Source organism: Enhydra lutris, unplaced genomic scaffold, assembly GCF_002288905.1.
Source record: "Enhydra lutris kenyoni isolate GAN:26980312 unplaced genomic scaffold, ASM228890v2 scaffoldscaffold62, whole genome shotgun sequence".
In the NCBI taxonomy this organism is placed as follows: domain Eukaryota; kingdom Metazoa; phylum Chordata; class Mammalia; order Carnivora; family Mustelidae; genus Enhydra; species Enhydra lutris.
Window position 1 is genome coordinate 8,693,661 of NW_019154146.1, and position 16,811 is coordinate 8,710,471.

At 43.7% G+C, this 16,811-nt stretch overlaps 1 protein-coding gene across 2 annotated transcripts in view; it reads right to left on the reverse strand.

Moving 5' to 3' along the window:
- LOC111158715 (fibronectin type III domain containing 1) overlaps window positions 1-16,811 on the reverse strand; it is a 112,153-nt gene that overhangs the window by 15,839 nt on the left and 79,503 nt on the right. For both annotated transcript variants that reach the window (XM_022520937.1, XM_022520936.1), the window contains 5 exons: window positions 13,475-13,543; window positions 11,394-11,537; window positions 8,865-9,095; window positions 5,829-5,937; window positions 989-1,068 (listed from right to left, as the gene is read on the reverse strand). In XM_022520937.1, coding sequence (XP_022376645.1) covers window positions 989-1,068; window positions 5,829-5,937; window positions 8,865-9,095; window positions 11,394-11,537; window positions 13,475-13,543 — 633 coding nt within the window. The remainder of the gene's footprint in view (window positions 1-988; window positions 1,069-5,828; window positions 5,938-8,864; window positions 9,096-11,393; window positions 11,538-13,474; window positions 13,544-16,811) is intronic.

The following is a 16,811-nucleotide window of genomic DNA, read 5'->3' on the forward strand; positions in this document are numbered from 1 at the left end:
GATCTCCCGCTACCTGAAGTAGTCTCAGCCTGCTACTTCTCCGCCATCTTGACTCCTCCCCCCCGAGGGACACACTTCTTAAATGAAAAAAATGAAAACACTCTTGAGGTCCTTTGCCAGCATTTCCAATATGAAGCTTACTCTCACAAAAGATTTTATTTTTTTCCACTTAATTGTGAGTCAGTAGATTTCAAAGAAACACACTTAAAAATAACTTCCAATGATCAATATTCTGGGATCAAGCTACATGTGGGAAATAATCTAACTGAATAGAAGCTAGAGCGAATTTAGTGCACAGTTGGTTCAGCCGAACCTCTGAAGGTGGCCTAGCTTAGAGGCAGAGGGACCAGCTCCCAGTGTGGCTTCCTGTGTGGAAAGGCTGCCCACCTAGGACCATGACCACAGCCAGCTCAGGGCATACTGCTTCAGATGACCACAAGATGACCACATCTTACAGAGGGCTGGAGAGCTCTGTACACCAAGTGTCCCCCAGTGCAGGGCCATCCTCTGAGTAATACTGCTTCTAAGATTAATTAATTAATTAATTAATTAAACTCTCCATATTAGGATTTCTTTGTCTCCTAGTGAAAGAACCATCTTGGAGACCTGACTAATTGGAAGAAGCAGATGACTGTCAGGCCACATGACATTTATGCTTTTCAGCTGTTTGCAATAAAAAAAAATTAGCTCTGCAACTAAACATTTTACAGAGAGATTCAAAATTATCTTTCCCACATGGCTGAAAACTAGATTTTTTTTCCCCTTTCTTTGGAATGTGACCTTTTCACTTTCCAGGCAGTTCCTCTTAATTTTGTTGTCTAGCACAAAGAAAACGATGTTTATTTTATAAAGTGATATCCAGTAAGACTCACTAAATAAAGAAATGAGGACTTCACTTCTTCAGTTTTTATTCTATTGTGGTCATGATTCCAAATTATTTGTCTTTGAGGAAAACGGGGGAAAGATGAGAATGTGAAGTCACAGGTACCTGATTCTGTAACAAATGAGACCGAAGGGCTGATGGGTCCGTAGCCATGTGGATTTTTGGCTTGAACTTTAAAATAATACCTGAAATTATAAAAAAAAAAACAACACATTTTTTTGAAAGAGAAGATTGTTTAATTTCTGTGTAATAAGACAGATCCTAAACTATTGAGCACTTAACTCTGTGGCAGGGTTTGAGTGTTATTTCATAACAAACACATACATTGCTGCTATTCGTTATTTTTTCTGAACTTCTCACTTTCTAATAACTCAAAATAATACAAGTCACAGCATTGACCAATGTGGCTGATGGCAGCAGAAGGAGCACATGGGGCAAATAAGCCATGTAGAGAGCGTATGCTCCTTAGGGCGTCAAGGCTGTGTGGCCCCACATGGGCTCACCCCTGGATTGATGCTCCTGCTCCGACCCACCTGAGTTCCACAGCTCAAGAGGGAGAAGCTGGAGCAGCAAGGCACTTACAGCAAAATTCAAAGTTAACCTAATTCTTATCACTGAACTCCCTGTGAAAAAGCATGTGTTTGACCCAGTAATGATGCAACTCATTGTTGGTGGAAGGAAGGCCAGCCCGTCCCGAGGTTGGCCTCCTCAGTGGAACAAACGTGACAATGATGTTTTGGGTGCATGATAAGTGCTATGGTTGGCTCTGGAGCTTTAAAAGTCATGGAGTCCTGAGCTTCTGTGCCTCCAGGAAAGAGAAGCAAGTCCAAGAAGAGGAAATGGAAAAGGCTGGGAGAGATTTTGCTGTCAGATTTATCCTTGTGTTGGAACAGAGAATGTACTCATTCGTCTAGAGGGAGACTGATAGGCGGAGTGGGTGGGAAGTCCCCAAACATCCTCTGTGAGCTGATGAGCTACAGGACAAAAAGTGGTGGTGAAGTAATATTAGAGACCAACAGAGCAGCTGTGACCCACTATATCCACGGTTAATCTCCGTATTTCCTTTCCCTCTGGGACACCCGACATTCCCTGTGCTCTCCAAGTCCTGAGCTACTTACAGGTGAAGAAGGGGGTAAGAAACCCCTGTAAGGGGTGGCTCTGCCATTGCAGAGACTTCCTGACAAGTCTTTTCCTATGTCAGTCTTGACACACAGGTTCTAAGTGCTAATTAAAATGCACTCTATTTTCAAAAGGTGGATAATTTATTCAGAGAGCAAAGGCATACTTCCGTTACACCACTGTCCTGGCACCAAGCTTCCAGAGCTCCTGAGATCACCAAGGGAGCCTCCAGCTTCATGGTTACACAGAAATATGTGACTTTGGGTTTGAATAAACAGAGAGCAAAGAAAGGCTAATTTGGTAAATTTAGTCTTCTTTTCAGGCTTTCAAGAAAGTCATTCACATCTCATTTAGAAGAGAATCCTTTTTAAATTTCATTTTTAAAAAAAGATATGCACAATTAAGAACATATGAGTTTCCAAATCTCAATTCACTCAGTGGTCTGTGTTTTCCCAATTATGCATACTTTTATGTAGTGGTTATGGAGTTATTTAAGACAAAATTCTACAGGGAGTGGGTTTGGCATACGTCAATGATACTGGTCAAACTTTAAAGATACTTTTTCTTTCCTTAGAAAGGGAAATCAAGGGCGCCTGGGTGGCTCAGTGGGTTAAGCCGCTGCCTTCGGCTCAGGTCATGATCTCAGGGTCCTGGGATCGAGTCCCGCATCGGGCTCTCTGCTCAGCAGGGAACCTGCTTCCCTCTCTATCTCTCTCTCTGCCTGCCTGTCTACTTGTGATCTCCCTCTGTCAAATAAATAAATAAAATCTTTAAAAAAAAAAAAGGGAAATCAAACCCTAAGTAATGACACCTCCTCAGAGGCTACATGAAATATTTCTGCCGAACATTTCTTAAGCCTGAGTGGTCCTGACACCAGTGCTCAAGGTCCACAGAGGGAATCATGGCTCTACGATTGTGGGGAGGGTACAGGATGCCAAACTGGTCTGATTCCTTCACTGTATCAATTCTGTCTCCCCACTGAAACCCCAGTGTTCTCATCTACTTTCTCTGTCCCCACAGTTCCTCTGTCCTCCAACAAGGCCCGCATGGCCGAATTCCACAGACATACTTCCGTTTGAACCTTACCGAATGTATCAAAGCAAATTTAAATACATGAAGTCGAAAAACACAAAATTATGGGGGAAAAGTAAGATTCCTGTTTTCCAAACCATATTAAACTTCTAGAAACAAAAATATCTATCTCATATTCTGAACATTCTCTGCCTCACCCAAGTAACAAGAGAAACCCATGCCTTGCCTTCTTACATAAGTTCTTGACACCTTCTTCTGAATAAGACCCCACAGTCAGAATCTTTGTGCTTTGAAAGATGGATGAATTACGCAGATTCCAGAGAGTGGTCTGGGACTGAGTTGGGTGGACAAGGCAGGCAATCCCCAGACTGAGTTATAAAGAACCAAAGCTGGTGTCTTGCATTCCAGCCCATCTTGAGGGGACTGACTTCTTGTGTCTCCTACAGGGACGTGATGGTGGTGGGTTCCTGAGAAGCCCCGAGGATAGGGCTAAAAATGGGGACACATAGCCTCTATGGAAGAAGGATGTGAACCACTAATGTGGGCCCATCAGTGTAATGCAGGGAAACAATAAGGGTCCTTACATTGGGCTGTTCATAGGGGTTGAGGAAATCTGTGTAGAAGAGCCACATGTTCTCTATGCCCCTGCCCAGCGCCCTCCATCAGGAGAAAGAATAATTGAGCAAGCATCTCAGAGAGAAGGCTACAGTAGCAGCTACTGTTCCTAGCCCTTCTATCAGGGCACTGAATGTGTAAGGGTAAGAGAGAAGCCACAAGGGACTCCCAAGGCCCTCTGGGACCAGCCTGTCCAGCCTCCCCTCCTCCTGCTCCCATCATCCTGGCCTCCTTCCCTTCCTAGAACATACCATGCTGTTGGACATGCTTTCCACCTAAAACAACCTGGCCTCACCCCACCTAGCTTCTCCATGTTCAGCACTGCTTATCTATTTCCCCAGGAAAACTCACCACTACCCACCCCCCCCCCACAAGCTCAGGAAAAAAGTCTCCTTCAGGATACTGATTAGTCAACATTTATATTTGTGCTGCTGCTAAACAATCTATCTCTGCCAAACTGTGAGCTCCATGAGGACAGTTCCTCTGTATTTTATAGCCCACCTCCCTGACCCTACTCCCCTCCTTCTACCCTCACCCGCTTCCTGTTCCCAATGCCATTCCACCCTCAGTGCATAACCTGTGTCTGGTGCAGAGCAAACACCTAGTACGAATAGAAGGAATTGTGGGCACTCCTTCATACCAGTTGAAAGAACAAATAAACCTTTATCTTCCATGACCATCTCCTGACATTCTAAACTCAAGCTCAGCCTGGCAACAAAAGTTGGAAAAAGAACATTGGCCAAAAGAGGAGGGGGGTCAGGAGATGGGGATTCAAGTTCCACCACAAGAAGCTATGCAGAAAAACCCCTCCGGTACCTCTTTCAGTTTTGGGATGCTGAGGCTGTGCTGGGGAAGCACCATCACTCTGTATACAATACAGAGAATTGAGTGTGGACTCCACTGTCTTAAATGTGTTGTTTGCTTGCTTTAATTAATCCATTTTCTCTCACTATTAGGGAAAGAATAAAGTCCTTTCTCAGGTTCCAGTTTTGCTCCTTGCTTTTTATTTGCCAAATCCACAAATTGATAATAGTTTATGAACTAAGTTTAGCTCAGGGAAGCCCACGGCACCCCCAATACCCTGAGGAAAGTTCTCTGCTAGTTCAGCAGAGTCTCAGTACCCATGGCTATTAATTAGTTTCTATCTCCTTTGGCACATTTCTGTTTAAGGAGAGTTTTTTTTTTTTTCAACTTTCTCCACATTCCTCTAACTATACAAGATATGAGAGGCCTTAGACCCACAGACACATCATTTAGAGCTCTTTGCCCCATAATTATGGGGCTTAATATGACCATGGGGTGCTGGATTCATTTGCATGGGCTTGAGAGAAGCAATCATTAAATATTCAAGAATCCTGCAGGCCCACTGAAGGCTGGAATTGGCCATGGTGGGAGTGCTCACACTAGAGAAAATAGTAAGCTCCATAAACCAGGGACTTTTTCTTCTCCAGAGAGCTGGTTTACATGCACACCATGCTTGATCCGCATGTGCTTGGTGCTTTGCCCATTTTAACCGACCAGGAAAGCTTTCCTGATGATCATTAATATCAAAACCAGATAGTGTGAAAGAGGAAATGCATGCTCACTCTGTTTGTAACCCTGGGAACAAGTTTTGTAGATTTCACACTGAGTGCCACAAACTCTGGCTCCCAGAGGGGCCTCTGGCCGGCCAGGTACTGCCCAGTCTAGGAAGGCATGTATGTAACCTTATTAATGTGCAACATTCGTCTTTCTAAATGGTCTGAACTTCCACATCACAGAGTCTGAGTACAGTTAACTAATATGTTCAGCAATGGCTGCCTCATTAATGCTACATATGAAGGTTGTGCTCTCTAATGTCACCACCTGGGTGCCTGCACATGGATCCAAGTCCCTTTCAGCACACAGAACAACCTTTGTTTCCCCAACAGTAGGTAGTGTTTAGACTCTGGAAAATTGGTAACAAAATATAAGCACAAAAGACTAACAACTCTAACAGATGCAGTAATTTCTTCTAAGAGAAATGTAATGACATATGGTGGATATTCCTTGATATTCTATGAGAAGTAAACAGAGACTACAAAAGAAATCATAAAACCTTTTCATCAACCTTTTCATTTCCAACCTGAGGATACCTGTGACCATGCACACAGGTCTTTCTCTCTCTCTCTCTCTCTCTTTAATGACTGACACATCATACCTTGTGTTTGGCTTCAGGTTCTCAATGGGCAAATGAGTTACTGAGGAAGCTTGAGTGGACCACTTGTTCCTAATGAAGTCTTCATAGGATGCACTGTAAACCAGGTAACCTGCAGGTGGAGATACAGAAGGATCCACTGAGCATCAAGGAACCACATCATGCCTGATGGAGGAGGATGGGGAGGAGGCCATGGCAAAGAGGCATTGCCGTCTGAGGGTAAAGTTCAAGAATGGGAAAAACCTCCATGTTGCGTCTGGATCGGTATAATGGAAACTTCTGATGAATTCAGATGTAGATAATAAAATTAAACACACTTCTTGACAACTGCCCGTTCCCTACTTCTCTTCCTTCTCTTTATCTCCCACATTTCCTGGCCGCCTTCATTTCCTCAGAACTAATCACCTCAACTGAGCTTGACAGCACAGAGAAAAAGGCAGTGGAAGAAAAAGCAGTGACCTCCACGGAAATATTTAAGAATTTCTTGTCAGAGATATATACAATTGTCCTTACACAAAATGACAAAACTGTTGATGGCAAATGCTGTGTGTGTGTGTGTGTGTGTGTGTGTGTGTGTGTGTGTGTGTGTGTGTTTACATGTATTTACACTAGCATGTGTATGTGGGACTGAAAGACTCCAGATTTGCAGTGGTCTCCTCACCCAGTTGGTGAAGGCTCTCCTTTGATTGCTAGTTGTTGAATATCTGTGCCTGCCCTTGACCTTGATGTCTAGTGACAGCAGTCAGGCAGCGCCTTCTGCCTTCTCTGCTATGAATGGACCCCAGTGGGCCCTGACATCTGCCCAGCCTTCAAGGAGACCTCAGAAGGCCAAGTGAAGTCATGGCTCAGTGCATCCTCTACAGTCTCCCATGTTATACACAAAGGAAGAAAACATCCATCAGGAATTTCCCATGTGTCAAACATTCCAAACACATTCAACCAAGTTTTATTTTGATTAATTCTCCTGTTCCTAGTATGTAGACCTCTCTATCCCCATTTTGACACAAGAGAAAACTGAGTCTTACAGAGCCATTAAAGCATGATATGAAACTGAAGAAGCATAAAACAGAAATATTCAGTGCCCTGGAGTCATACAGGTTTTTAATTTTCACTCTAAAATAAAGGGGAAGACATTACAGGGTGGCACAACCAGACTGCTTTTTTTGTTGTTTTGTTTCTTCAGTGTTCCAAGATTCATTGTTTATGCACCACACCCAGTGCTCCATGCAATACGCGCCTCCTTAATACCCATCATCTGCTTTCAATGCCTCCCTCTGGTGCACAGTGAAATGGGTCAGGTATAGGGTGTGGATTGGGTGGTCTAGCCAGCTGGCTACTGTAATATCCAAGGGACAGATGGCAACAGCTAAGGTTAACTTGGTAGTTAATGGAGAGAAATTGATGGGTTCATGAGGAACGTGGAAGGTAAAACTGATAGGATTCACTGATGAATTGAATATGGTGGGGGAAATTAAGAAGATTTGAAGACAATCCCATGCTTACAGAAAAAGGGTGAAGAATAGGGTCATTCTCTGAGATAGGAAACGCAGATGAGTAGGTTTGGGAATCAGAAGGATCATGAGTTTGATTTTGGATATGCTGTCTGAGATGCTTTGGAGACATTCTAGTGATGATATCAAGTGCCCATTTGGTTTTAGTGTTTGAACCTCAGAGGAGAGATAGGCTTAGCCTTGAGCTATAAAACAATGACTCATCTCCAGGATGAATTAAAACTATGTTCCTGGGTAAGATCCTGGAGGGAGAAGAGATGGAGCAAAAAGGAAAGAGGAGTTGAGACCATGCCCTGAGAAGTTCCAACACTTAATTCTGGGGCATTAAATGTCTGTCTCACAGATAAGCCTATGAGAGTGACTCAGAGATTGAAACAAACAGGTCACAAGTTTAGGGGGAGGAAAATGTTAGCAGCATCGAATGCATCTATGAGGCAAGCTACTTTATTTAACAACCTGTGGCTGCTGATTACTTTCCACAGAGTCATTTTGGTGACATAAAGAGAGTGGATTAGGGGCACACAGCTAACCAACGGGCATATCAGAAACAGGTGCACTAGGCTCCGTAGCTCTTTCCACACTGTTCCCCGGAGGAGTTCATTCTTCTCTTTTTTCAACAAATATTGTGTGAGAACTCATGAAGAGCTGTTGCTCCCTCCACAGTGTTTCCTCCTCTGCTAACAGTGACATCAAGCCATGTGTGCTTCCCGTGATGCTATAGGTAACAATGGCTGGTGCTGTGTTTGGTCTGTTGCTCTGCCTGTATCTGGCAGGGCTGTCGTGACTGAAATGTTCCACGGTCATCAATTTAGCAGGCACAGCTTTAAACTGCGAATGCCCAAGTCCCTGGAAATACCTCCTCCGTATTATTTATACTAGGGGCATGAGTACCTGTGATGGGAGCACTGAGGTTTGGTTTCGGATGAGGTGTAGGGTACATGATGATGTGATGAGACCGAAATCTCCAGGGAGCTTTGTACTCCTTGGGATTCGTATTAACAAGAGCACGTGGTTCAGAAACACACCCTCTACAGGATAATACAGGAGCCGCATCTGAATTAAGTCCAGAGGCAGAATCTTAGTCCCAGTGTTGACTCTTCCACAGGACAGTGCACATTAAGAAGTCTTTCAGGGCCTGTGCTGCAGGGTCTGACCTTGCAAGTGGCTATGTGGACTCTGTGACCATTTGTGGGATTACAGAATGTTAGAGATGGAATCATATTTTGCAGAGGAAGGAATCAAAGTCCAGAGAGATGAAGCAGCTAGTTCAAGGTCATACAAACCAATGTGGGACTAAGATTCAGGACTTTTGACTTCCACCTGGTATTCTTCATACTACTTCACAAGGCTTCCCTTGTGGCCTGTATGTCATCCTTTTGAAAGGAGGCATTTGCCTTCATCCATCCAGTCCACCCATCTATCCACCCATCCACCCATCCATCCACTTATCCATCACCCATTCATCCCTTATAGTCTGTATTTTCCACCTACAGTCAATGAGAACTCTGAGCATCTGCCTTGGACACACCTGTTACTACATCTCCCGGGGTGGCTTTGTCCCAGTCCACAATGACAAATGAGTGGCAGCCTTCCATGGCGACCACAGTGATGTTGCGGGGGGGATGCTGCGGAGGCAGGTCACTCTTCCTCATGTCATTTGGAATGATTTCATCCAGGCTATCCACTTGAAAGTGATCCAGAGCATCGGTCAGAGAACATGGGGCTGATGGGTCTTTACTTAGGTATGTCACATAAGGAGCTGGAAAAGAAGAGAGATACCCAACTGTATTGTTGAAAACTTTCCCTAGAGGCAGAAACAGAATGTCTGCTGGATGGAGCAGACCCACCATCCAGTCTTTCCCTGCTAGACAGAGGCTCCAGCACCATCAGCCCCTCAGCCCTGATGATAAACTCATAAACACATCCTTAGCTCTCCTCAATGGATCCACACATTTACATCTTCCAATCCAGAAGTTTCAGAAGATTGGTCTCCCCATCAATATCAACGACTGGGTCTTCAAAGTAATTTTGAAGGACCCCCCCAAACTATAATTGAATGTCGCATAAGTCTGCAGCGTTCCACCATTTGTATGCCCAGATGTTTGGAAAGGTATGAATCGGGCCCAGCTGACACTTAATTAGAGCTCTCTTGGCACTGTTCACCTCCTAGACTGTGCTGGAACCGGGAAAAAAAAAATACCCTGATGAGGATGTGCAGCTTCTAGCCTCCAGTCATGGGTGTTCTTCTCTAGAACTTCAGAGATACCCAGATCATCCAGGATATTTGCACAAGGCCAGGCCTGAACAGCCTTTACAATATTACTGCTAAGTACAATACAGCTACTCACATTTATGGACAGGTTCAAGGTTTTCTACACATATTATCTCAGTGGATACAAGGGCCCTGGGAATAAAGCAGGACATGGACAGATACTCCATGTTCCAGGTGAGCCAACTGCTGCTGAGAGAGCCCACAAAGCTAGGCTCAAACAAGACTCTACCTCCAGCCCACACTTCTTTATTATAAATGCTCTGTAAGAAGCAGAAATGTCAAGGAGTTGGAGCTGGGGCTTCATATATGCAAAACTCTGAAGTGTTTTCAAGTAACAATTTCTAGTACTTTCTAAATGTTCCACTGCATCTTTTGGTATAGGTTCTCATTCTTGATGGCCACTGAGACTAAAAGCAATTTTTAGACCCTCTAATATCCAGTAATTTGTATAAAATTAGACCTTGAGAGCTTGTTGATGGATCTAATCAGGTAGTTCTGGGGAGTAATGTACTATGCTTTGAAGAGTTTACAAACATAAAAAAAAAAAATAGCCAGACAATAGTAAGCCTTTCAGTCTTTTTTTTCTTTAAGATTTTATTTATTTATTTGACACAGAGAGAGAGAGAGAGAGAGAGAGAGATCACAAGGAGGCAGAGAGGCAGGCAGAGAGAGAGGGGAAGCAGGCTCCCCGCTGAGCAGAGAGCCCGATGCGGGGCTCGATCCCAGGACCCTGAGATCATGACCTGAGCTGAAGGCAGAAGCTTAACCCACTGAGCCACCCAGGTGCCCCAGCCTTTCAGTCTTGAGAAGAGTTCTGTGGAACAGCAAACAATAGTGCTGAAAGCATTTTCATTTCTGTCCTGGAGCCACAGAGAGGACGGACCAGAACATTCAGCAAATTCAGTCAGTCTGCTTAATGCCAGGGGCCAGCATTAGTGCTTGCCTCAGGAATGCTACCTCAAATTAATATTCTTGTTCTTCAAGCACATGAGATTTAGACACTCAAGACTACATCTTGGCTGGCAAGCACTTTTCTCTACTTATGGCAGAACATTTGTTTTGGAAACAGAAAAGTGTGATATTAGTTTAAGCTGTTGCCTGTCTCCACTTGGTAATATTTTTTTCCGCTTTGTAATGTACTAATCTAAGTGTCTCGTTAGTGAAGTTCATTAAAGGCATGGGAAAAGAAGACTCCCAAAGGGAGTGAAGCACAGTGTAGTGAAAGAGAATTTCTTCTTGAAGTTGTTTAATAACCGAGAAAGAAGAGTCAAGTAAACGTCTAGATTCCTACTCCCTAAGGCTAATGAAAATTACAGGAAACAACAGAAGAAAAGCAGCTTTGGCTCTGTGGTACCTTAAGATGTACCAGTAGCTCAATTCAGTAAGCTGCTCATCTTTGAGGAAGAACTTAACCACGTATAAGTGAGTCCCAGTGGAAGCCCCACCTTGAAAAAGTTGATAGAACACAAACAGTCATGTTCTCTGCTTCTGAAGATGTTTACAAGTGTTCTTACCCTTGGTCTACACGAGGCAGACTCTCGAAGCTCTACTCGATTGGATACCAGATGTTCTCCTGCCAACCCCATTCCCATGACTCCTGTAGAAAGCAAGCTAATATGCCTTCCAGCAGGACTGACTCACTGAGTCACCCTAAATGGAAACTTCACTCTGGGAAAGCTTCTGCTCCAAATGTGCTGCCTTGGCCAAGTCAAGAAATTGGTTATGCTCTTCCTCAAAGAAAAAAGTTAAAACCCATGTTTCTCTGACAAAGGAAATTCTATTTACCAACAAATCGTTTCTTTCCAGCCAAATCGAACTCTTCTCCAGGAAAGGAGCTAATGGAGCCTTCTGGTGAGATGACCTCGGGCACCGCAGCCGTGGTGGAGGGCCTGGTGGTGGTCGGTGGCCTTGAGGTCTCAAATTCATAATCTGAAATGATACAAAGGCTTTGTAATTGGGCTTCTCCAGAAAAGGGGCATACCTTCTAGAAATTCAACTCGAGATTAAAGCACACATGCACACACACACCCAAAATAAATGCTATGCCTGAACCTAATTTGTTCCCAGTGAAAAAGTATCCCTCCGGAAGGGGAGTTGAACCATGAGAGACTATGGACTCTGAAAAACAATCTGAGGGTTTTGAAGGGGCGGGGGGTGGGAGGTTGGGGGATCCAGGTGGTGGGTATTGGAGAGGGCACGGATTACATGGAGCACTGGGTGTGGTGCAAAAATAATGAATACTGTTATGCAGAAAAAATAAAAAATTTTAAAAAAATGCTCGATGCATAAAAAAAAATAAAAAGGAAAGAAAAAGTATCCCTCCTACTTCAATCCCCTCAGAGAAGCAGCTACAGATAAAAGAAGGGAAGAGGGAAAGGAAACACATACGAGCAGAAAAATGAGGCTTTATACTCAGAGCTGGACAGAACCTTAGAATTCATCCAGTTTAGCACGCTCCTGCTACTGGCCCCCGGACATTCTGTATCTAAATAATTTTCTCTTTTAGAGCCATGAAAGAGTCACATCAGAAAATAAACTTGATTTTTTTTAAAAATTTGCCTTCTGGGTATGGGCTTCTTTCCTGGGGACCAGGTGGAATGAATCCTATTAAAAAACTAATCCTTTAACATTTAAAAAAGAAAACTCTGCTCCCTTTCAACCGCTCAAAGATAAAAAGAAAGTAAGAATGGAGCTTAATGTTTTCAGAGGTGCTAAGAAACTCTTCTTTTTCTCCTGACATCTGTTGTTTTTCTTTTAAGTCAGTTTTTTCTTAAACTGTGGGATGAAACCATTTATCAAGCTTTACAATGACTGCATCAAAGGTGACATTATTCTCACATTGGGGTATTGGGGCCCCTGGAGTTACAGATAATGGCAGACAAGGAAGCACAAAAGTGAGAACATCCTGAGTGTCAAAGGCCAGCCCTGCCATGCAGACAAAATGGCCACAGGAAAATTGCAGAGACAATTTATAAAACAGACAGAACCATCACAGGGTCACAGAGTCATACGTAGACTAACGGCACTGGCTCCAGATTCTACCCAAAGCATATTACATTCTCAGTCTTACAAGCTTATACCTGCTTGAAAAGATTTTGTGATAAAAAAAAACACCTGCATAGCACCGCATTTCTCTTTCTTTCTTTTTCTTCCTTCCTTCCTTCCTTCCTTCCTTCCTTCCTTCCTCCCTCCCTCCCTTCCTTGCTTTCTTTCTTTCTCTTCCTTCATTTCTTTCTTCCTTCCCTCCTTCCTTCCTTCCTTTTTCTTTTTTAGAGAGTGAGAGAGCACAGGCATGCACATGAGCAGGGGGTGGGTGGAGGGGGAGGGGCAGAGGAAGAGAGAGAAACTCAAGCAGGCTCCATGCCCAGTGAGGAGTTCCAGGCAGGGCTTGATCGTTCAACACTGAGATCATGACCTGAGCCCAAATCAAGAGTCAGATGCTCAAATGAATAAGCCACCCAGGCGCCCCCATAGCACTGCATTTTTTAAACACAATTAGAAAAGGAGAGAAAAGAGAACAGTGAGAGGAGCCAACAGAGGAAGCAGAGTCATGGGTTAAACCAAGTCAGGTCACAAGGGGTGGTGGAAGTACAGGCCCAGACAAGCAGCTCCAGAGTTCCAGGGGGCAGGGAGAGAACAGGGACAAAGGTGCTCGTGTGGAGGCTTCATTCACATATGAAACTCACTGTTTTCCTTTGGATCAAATAGCACTGGGGGCTAACTTGGAAGCTAGGGTACAACCACCTTCCCTGAGCATTACCATGCAGCCAAGAGTTCTGAGAGACACTTGGAAAATTGAGATCATCCACTTAGTAATTAAAGTGAGAGAAACTGTCCACATCCAAACTGTAAAAATCAGTTGGTACCTTCGTCATAGATAACGTACGCCTCTTCTGTGGGCATTGCGGTCTCAGTCTCCAGTCCTGAGAATTCATCTAGTGAAGAAAAAAGGGAGAAAGGTTTCCTCTCAGCGGCTGGGAACCATGCCCCGGGCACAGCGTCCAGTCCCCACCATCCTTCCACAGGGGTCAGTCGCCAGGCCAGAGTCACCCAGCTTTCTCAGAAGGGAGAGCATTAGAACCCAGATAGGAAATCCAGACTTCCTTTCCTTTACATTCAGGGGCAGGCACCCCGAATGCCCCCTGGCGATCAGAGGAAAGCCACCCACTAGCACACCCACTTTCTGGCACAAAGCACCTTCTGACCTCCCTACCACACACAGTGCTCACTCACCTGCCTGCCCAGGGAGCTCTCAGGAGGCCGTGAGAAGGGCCCCAGGCCAGCAGGTCACAGGCCTGAGAACACACATTCTCAGAAAGCAGGAGGGTGGGAAACTGCTGCTCAGGGTGGGGACAAAAATCCCTCCACCTGCGAGCTCCCTTGTTTATTAGGTCTTCATCTTCCTTACTCCCTCAATCTTGCCACAATCACATGTTCTGGAAGCAGGTTGATTTCCTGCCTCTCCCATATTCTATGTTGGCAAACCACACCAATGTGAATTGCCGTGCCTCACTGCTTCCCTTCTAACCCCCCACCCTCGCTGGTAGGAAGCCCACAGCCCAGGGCCTGTGAGATGCTCTAGCAGCTGCTTTGCCATTTAGGTGGGGACCCTCGGTGTGTTCTGATGGGGCCAATGGATGTCAGCAGGACAGAGGTTGTAAATTACTATCCACCCTTCAGGGCTCAGGACTGTCATTTCAAGAACAGCTATTAAGACATAATTTTTCGGGGCACCTGGTGGCTCAGTGGGTTAAAGCCTCTGCCTTTGGCTCAGGTCATGATCTCAGGGTCCTGGGATCGAGCCCTGCTTGGTAGGGAGCCTGCTTCCCCTTCTCTCTCTACCTGCCCCTCTGCCTACTTGTGATCTCTATCAAATAAATAAACAAAATCTTTATTTTAAAAAAAAGGCATAATTTTTCCTTAGGTTAGTCTAATGTCAATATTCTTGGATCCAAGAGGAATCACTTCTGGGGTGGTTCAAATCAGACAGTTTTCACGTTCACACCACCCAGTTTGGGGCTTTTTTGCCATTGCTTCCTTCCTTTTGCCATTTTCCTTCCCTTGTCAATTTAACTTTTAAGAACATGGTCTTCTTTTTCTTCATTCTTGGTTCACATTCATTTCTTTTTCTTTTATTTTTAGCCAGCTCAAAAATGAATAAATTGTATAACTTTTGCAACCCAAAAGGAAAGAAAAAAATGGAAAAGGATAGCATTTCTTTGCTGGATTCTCGCTGTGGAGTGTAATTCTTGTACTGGAACACTGCAGTGCACGCAGCAGGCCACAGAAATCATGCCTTTTACCTACAAACTGGGATCACTTCTTGAATGAGTGTCTTTTAAGTCTTCTGGCAAAAGTAAACATTCTACTGAGTGATTTAGTGCTTTTTTTTTTTTTTTCACTTAAGCTCAAATAAAGTCAGGCATAATTTTCCTAAAATAGCACCATCTTGGCTCCAAATAAAGTAAATTCCAGATGGAAGAAAGTGTTGGTTTTTTTTTTTTAAATTGACCCTCAGAATTTGTCCCACCTGATTGCCATTTTGAAGCATTGGGAACTACGTAAAACTAGATACTTTATACGTCAACTCAGCATCATTGTCAAAAGCTTCCAGCTCTTCACATGAAAGAGCCACAGCTGGCAGCCACCAACATAGTAGTATGGTTAATTCTCTGAGTAGTTCACCCTAATGGTTATGAAAAAAATTGAGTGCAAGCTATCACCAAAGAATTAGGGTCTTAGCTCCAGAGATATTTAACAAAACTATAAAAAAAATTCTGAGTAGAAGTTTAAAGAAAAGGTAAGACAGCCCTTTGAAAACCAAGGATATTCGTAAATTATAAAGTTTGTCCAGCTCAAGTGAATTTTCAATTATTCTCCCTGTATTTTCTGTTTTCAGAGTGAGCTGTGAGTGAGTCGATTCATTTTCCATAATGACTGATGTTTTTCTGAAACGGCCCAAGATCATGTTACAAATTATTGAAGATGTTCAATTTCCACACATTTCCACACATGCATGATAGCATCTGATCCACTGTAGAAATGGAACCTGAAAAACAAAGACCACTGGCTTTTACTTGTCAGTTAGAAAAACGGAAAGTGCCTATAGATCAAGACATTGCGTAGATACCCAAAGACAAATAATAAGGTACCATGAAGAATGTGAGATGAGCAGAAGGCACTGTCTCTACTGCAAAGAATTTGTTATTTAATGGGGGAATCAGATCAAGCAAAAAAAAAGTGTGTGTGTGTGTGTGTGTGTGTGTGTGTGTGTGTGTGTGGCAAGAAAGCGAGAAGAGTAAAAGCAACAAAACACTGAAAACAAGCATATAATGTGCTTCCAGGAATATACATACACATACGGCTTGCATAACAAATGAGGAAGTACGTAAATACTGCTTGAATTACTGGAATTGTTGAATGACACAAGGTTATTCCTAGAATGTTATTTTAAACAGTGTTTTAAAGGAAAAGAGTACATGATTTAACAGGGGAGCCAAGACTTTGAGATCTGAAAAAATGATTTTAAAATTGGAGGGCTAGGGGCATCTGGGTGGTGCAGTGGGTTAAGCCTCTGCCTTCCGCTCAGGTCATGATCTCAGAGTCCTGGGATCAAGCCCCGCATCGGGCTCCCTGTTCAGCAGGGAGCCTGCTTCTCCCTCTCTCTCTGCCTGCCTCTCTGTCTACTTGTGATCTCTCTCTCTCTGTCAAATAAATAAATAAAATCTTTAAAAAATAAAATAAAATAAAATAAAATTGGAGGGCTAGAAACAAAATTTTAGGACTTCACCAGTGGGATATAATAACAAATGGGTGACTAGGTGGGATTGTGGAGCAGGGGTCTTGAAGAACAGGTATTCATTTGCTGATCACTAATGCAGGTGCTAGATCATAAGCACTACCACAACAAACATTTGAGACTATGGACCTGCAAAGTGCTATGGCCAAAGTGTCACTTGCTTAATACTGACTATGTACACATGGAGCCCAGCACTTGTGAGTGTACATTATGGACTTCACTAAATACAACAAAAGAGAAAGGCCATGAGAAAAACACAAACCTGAGAGCAGAGTAAGAGGAGACAGGATATAGATGGTTCTGCAGTTCATGTGTGAGGGAGAGCCTTGGGACTGTCCCTCAGCTGACATCAGAGCCTCTTACTGAAAGCATCTCTCTGCTTTCAGTATCATTACAGCATTTAC